The sequence below is a fragment of the Meriones unguiculatus genome, chromosome X, assembly GCF_030254825.1.
Source record: "Meriones unguiculatus strain TT.TT164.6M chromosome X, Bangor_MerUng_6.1, whole genome shotgun sequence".
NCBI classification, from domain to species: domain Eukaryota; kingdom Metazoa; phylum Chordata; class Mammalia; order Rodentia; family Muridae; genus Meriones; species Meriones unguiculatus.
Genome location: NC_083369.1, coordinates 116,202,264 through 116,207,618, shown reverse-complemented (window position 1 = coordinate 116,207,618; position 5,355 = coordinate 116,202,264). Strand labels below are relative to the sequence as shown.

At 49.0% G+C, this 5,355-nt stretch overlaps 1 protein-coding gene across 1 annotated transcript; it reads left to right on the top strand.

The window, feature by feature from the left end:
- The first annotated feature begins 1,257 nt into the window (after positions 1–1,257).
- Positions 1,258–3,144, top strand: LOC132649914 (PWWP domain-containing DNA repair factor 4-like). Its single transcript, XM_060374694.1, has one exon. The coding sequence runs from the start codon at positions 1,258–1,260 to the stop codon at positions 3,142–3,144; it is 1,887 nt and encodes a 628-aa protein (XP_060230677.1).
- The last annotated feature ends 2,211 nt before the right edge of the window (positions 3,145–5,355 follow it).

Below are 5,355 nucleotides of genomic sequence, written 5' to 3'. Positions count from 1 at the left end.
TAAGACTTTATGGATTAACATTAGGGCACAGAGGTTGGAGACAGGAGAGGTCAGTGATCTGTAATCTCTTGGATGAATACTGCTCATCACAGGCAGATATGGGTGTGCAGGGTCTACCATAGGCTTGACATTGCAGCAGGAGGGTGCACAGTTCCAACAGAGACACTTGTCTCCCTGTCATGTCACATAACCCTGTTGCTTGCCATCTGAAATCACTGAGTCTTCCAATTAATTAATAAGCATGTCTGTTTAGTAAAGAAGTAGCTTCTCTTTGGGGATCTCGCCAAGTGTGCCCTGTAGACACTTGATGCCATAGTGAGGTCCACAATGGAAACAGAACTAAGCTGAAAGATTGGTGGTGGGCTGGTGGGGTAGCCAGAAGCTATGAAAGCAGCCATCTTCTCTTACCATGTTATGTGAATCACCATGAAGAGTTCCCCACCTCCCTGCTGCTCAACTTAGAATCACACAAGCATGGAAGGCTCATGCACTAGGTTGTCCATAGGCATCCTGGGGTTGGCAGAGCAGGACTAGCTCCCTAGGAAAGAGAACAATGAGGTTTCCTTGGCAAAAGAATCCCAGGGAGCCCTAAGGTACTGACTGGTGGGCAAGAAAATGCACAGCCTTTGTAATGACATCCACCTCTCTGGGATGAAGTTAAACACTCCTGACTTGGGGTGGGGAACAATATTATTACAACTGTTTCCCATCTGCTCTGGACCTTTTGCATATCTTCTCCCACATCTGTATAACAGGCTTTGTGAGCTCCCTTGATTACCCTTGCCTCACCTGACCACATTGATGTGTCCATGCTGGCTAAAGCCTATTTATTTCCTTCCTAATGCAACTCTGCTTCCTTCTCCCACCATGCAGGGGAAGCCCAAATGACCCTGAGGGAAGTCAGCTCCAACTCCTCCACCAGAATCTGGAAGGAGGCCAGTAGCACAGGCAGGAGAGCCTGGCCAGAGACAACTGCCAGGCAGTCACATTGCCCACCAAAACCAAAGTGCTCACGCTGTAGTGATCAGCACAGCCCCAGAGTACTGTCACCATGAACTCTGCAGAGTATGTGCTGTGTGGCTGGAAGGGTCAGCTGTGGCCTGCAAGGGTGTTGTCCAGACCCAGGATATCAGCCCATAGTAAGAGGAGAGGGGCACCTTTCCTGGAGGTGCAAATCTTGCCTATGGGGGAGAAGACAATAGTGAGGGCACCAAAGCAAGGCCACTATCCAAGTCTGAAATTGTGAGCCTTGCCTCCATGGCAGGGAAGGAGTCACAGGGCAATGGCTCACCAAAGCAGACCAGAGCATACAGAAGAGCCCTCAAGGTGGCTCTCGATATCCTGGGGGAGGGAGGCTGTTTGCAAGGTGGAAGGACAGGTGGCCAAAGAACCAGCACAAGAACAAGTCCTCAAAAGGTTCCAAAAGAGCAGGCCAACACCAAACCACTTCCTTGCTTTCGCCTGCGAGTGTGTCTGTGCTTCCAAAAGCACAACCAGAAAGGCCAAGAGCTCTCCCAGAGGAGTCCTGGAAAGCAGCACCGTCAGGGTCCTGTGTTGCCACTGGGCTCACAGAAAGTGCCCACAGGGCGAGGTGGAAAAGCCCAGGCACACACCAGTGTTGGTCCTCCACACTTTGAGATGAAACAGAATGTCCTAAGAGGCATCAGAGTACGGCCATGTCACACAACACTGGAAGGAAATTCTGGTCGTAATGCATGCATGAAAAAGCTAAACGCATCAAAACCCAAGTCTTTGACTGCCTTAGCCTCCAGGCAGAGTGTACGGGCTAAGAAAGAGCAGCAGGCTGCTTCTGGGCCACTGAGGTGCATCTGGTCCTCGCCCAAAGCCCTCAAGCAACAAGCACGTTTTGCTGACCTACACACCAGGGCTACTGGAGGCCAAAGGAAGAATGCCTTCCATGAGAGCAAGGAGGACCACGGCCCGGGCACCCTGAAGCCAGCTGCAAACTCGGCCTCAGCAGCTTGCATGCCTCCAATCCTGAGGCTGCGAAGATCCCTCAGCATTGCTAACAGTAAAAGGAAGATCCACGTGCTGTGTCCACATTGCAGGGTGCCAGAACTGGAACCGTGTGCTCACTCAAAGGTGACGAAGACCAGGTTCAAGAGGAGGCGTTCCAAGATTCAAAAAGCACGCCAAGCTGCCAAGGTGGCTTCTGCCCAGCTACAGAATACCATTGAACGAGGAATGCTGGTCTGGTTCAAATTTCAGGACCTTCCATTCTGGCCAGCGGTGGTAAAAAGTGTCAGCCAAAATGACAAGATGGCGAGGGTGTTGTTGATGGAAGCTAACATGCAGTTTGAGCACAAGGGTGTCCGTGCCCCTCTACAAAAGTTGAAACATCTGGACTGTGGAGAAAAAATATCACTCATAAGAAGAGCCAGCAGAGTGTACAGCCAGGGCATCAGCTGGTGCCTCACAGTGATCGACCACTACAGAGAGGGCCTGGCCTGTGGCGCCTACCTGGGCTCCTTTATGGGCTATTACACTGCCCAAGTCAGTTACCCGCTAAGGAGGGCCATCCAGGAAGGAGACCTGCACATTGATTTCCCTAAGGTGAGCTATGTGGACCTGGAAGATTGGGAGGAGGAGAATGCCCCAGGTGGGAAAGGCCCCCGCAAGAAAGTTCTGCCTGACCGTATGAGGGCTGCTTGGGACAGAGCCAACCAGAAGCTCGTGGACTTCATAGTGAAGAGAAAGGGGGCCGACCAGCACCTGCGGGAGATTGTGCAGGGCAGAAAACCGTCCAGGTGGGTGGACAATCTTTGGAAATCAAGGGGGGAAGACTTCTGTATTGAGACCTACCTGGAGGATGACGACCAGTTGCATCTTGTGGCCAGGCATTTGCAAGAAATATGCAAGGAAGCAGATGAGGCTCTGCTCTCCCTGACTAGAGGAGATAAAGTGCAGTTTACCATGGACGTTCTTCTTCCAGAAGCAATCATCTGCTCCATCGCTGCCCTCTATGAGCTCAGCTACAAGGAGGCAGAAGAGAAGTACCTGCATGGCCCACCAGTGCACTACCGTGAGAAAGAGCTCTTTGAAAAGAACCTCTTAAAGGCAGCCCGGAAGAGGTCAGCAGCCAGAATTGGGGCTGCCAGGGCCCCTCATGCACCCATTCCTTAGAAGGGTGCTCACTGCTATCAGCCATCACCCCTGCAACTCCCAAGAGAGGAGACAGGAAGGAACTCCAAAAAGGAACATCTGGGAGACTGTGGGGTGTACTTTGGGCACTGGGACAACTGCTCACTGATTGTTTCTTTCCCCACCTCCAAATAAATATTTTCTTTCCTGATTGACAGTGCAGATGTCTACATGGGCTCTACAGACAGACAGATTCTGTTAGCTTCAGGCCAGACCAGCTCTCTCCAGCCTGTGCCTAGGTGTGCACAAGTCCTGTGGGTGCACTTCCCTGGAACCTTGCCAGCCCTGAGTGGAGCATTGGCTATCTTGGCATAGCCTTGCCCTCTCTGCAGTTTCCCAACATACCCAGCCAGCACATCAGGTTAATGATGACACCTGTCTCTGACTTCCCCACACTTCCTGTCCTCTTTTCTCTAAGGTGCTATGGATGGAGCCAGCTTAGCTTCCACAATTTTCTTTCTCCATTACCTCCTTCTTCACTCACTCACAATGAAGAAGAGGAACAGATATGTGTATTGAGGCAGTTGGTTAAAGCCAGAGAAAGGAAGTGAATGTACTCCCGGAGTTAGTCTGATTTCAAAGATCATGATGTATTGCGTTTTACAACCTCTCTCTTTCTCTCTCCTTCCCTTCCTTTATTCTTCCCTCTCTACTCTCTCTCATCTTTCTGCACCTTCCTCCCTCCATCTCCTTCTCTTTCCCTCCCTGCCTCCCTCCCTCTCTCTCTGTATGTGTGCACAAACGTGAGGATGTCATAGGTCAAAATCTGGTGTCTCTTCACTTATTTTTTCTGCTTTTTGAGACAGGATCTCTGATGGAATGTGTTGCTCACTGATTGTGCTAGAAGAGGTATCCAGGCAGCTCTTTCCATCCTCCTGTCTCTGTCACCCCAGTGCACAGATTAAACATGCCTGTCCATATACTTTTCTTTTAAATGAGTACTGGATGGTAAACTCATGTTTTCACCCCATGCAGGAAACACTTTATATTCTCAGCCATTCTCCAGTCCCCCAGAGACTACATTCTCTTAATGAGAAAGGTCTGCCAATCTCATGGGCTGAGTGTCTGCAGCAGCAGACAATAGTATCTCTGCTTTTCTCACATTTCTGAGATCAAAACTTCTAGACTTCTGGTGTTGGCCGGAAGAGGGAGAGCGGCCTTTCATTCCTTGGAGTCACTGACACCTTGGGTGTACTGATGAGAAGCAAGCTTGCCATACCTCCCTGACTGGCCTGTTTTCCCCTCTTGAATCACAGTCCTTTATGTGTTTTGGAGATACACATGAACTGGTGCGTCTGTGGACCCTGAAGTACAACTTTATAAGCAGCTGTCCCCTTGGTTTCTGCCAAATCCCTGTAAATATGCATTTGTACTCCAGCCTATGTCCCTGGATACATGATACCTTTTCCCTTCCTGTTGCACTGGAGAATGGTGAGCATTAGCCCTTGATACTAATTAGTGCCTTTCCTTTGTGTATCCAGTGAGCTCTTACCTGTGAAAAAGGACAAGAATGACACAGGTGCTTGTATTCTCAGTAGTGGGGGCACAAAGACAAAAACACTGAGGCTTGCCAACCAGCCAGTATAGGTGCATTGGCAAGCCTCTTGTTCTGTGAGAGACCCTGTCAAAAAAAGAACAAAAGAAAAACAAATATACTAATTTGGAGTGTAAATGAGGGAGACACCTGATATCAACTTCTGGCCTTCAAGTTCAGGTGCACACAAAAATTATCATGTACACACACCAAAAATATATAAAATGAAGAAGACTTTTTAAATGTAATCATGTTTTTCCCTCTGCTATGAGCCATCTCTCTGTAAAAGACACCGACACTGTATAACTCAATCCTCCTTGCTTTTGAAAAGTTTATAAATCATAGTCATCTCCTTTAGTCCTGCTTTTGACTCCATCTAGGATAGGAATTAATAACTCCAATCTGTTAATGGCTTTTCCAGGAGAAGCTCAAATCTAAGTTCTTTGTGTTCTACATACCCAAGCACCATGCCAGTGCAGGTCTCAGAGGCTTCATGTCAGACATAGTCTCACCTGCATAGTCAGCCTCTACTATGACTTTAACTGACACTGCCCCCTTTTGCATTATGTTCTGACAACAAAACCCTCTGCCCTCACCTTCTACCATTCATGTCCCCTAACAGCACCACCTACCCTGTCTGTAGGTAGCATCCTCTTTCA

Excerpts from the sequence above, each read along its gene's own strand:
- LOC132649914 (XM_060374694.1), top strand. The coding sequence starts at position 1,258 with ATGGCAGGGAAGGAGTCACAGGGCAATGGCTCACCAAAGCAGACCAGA.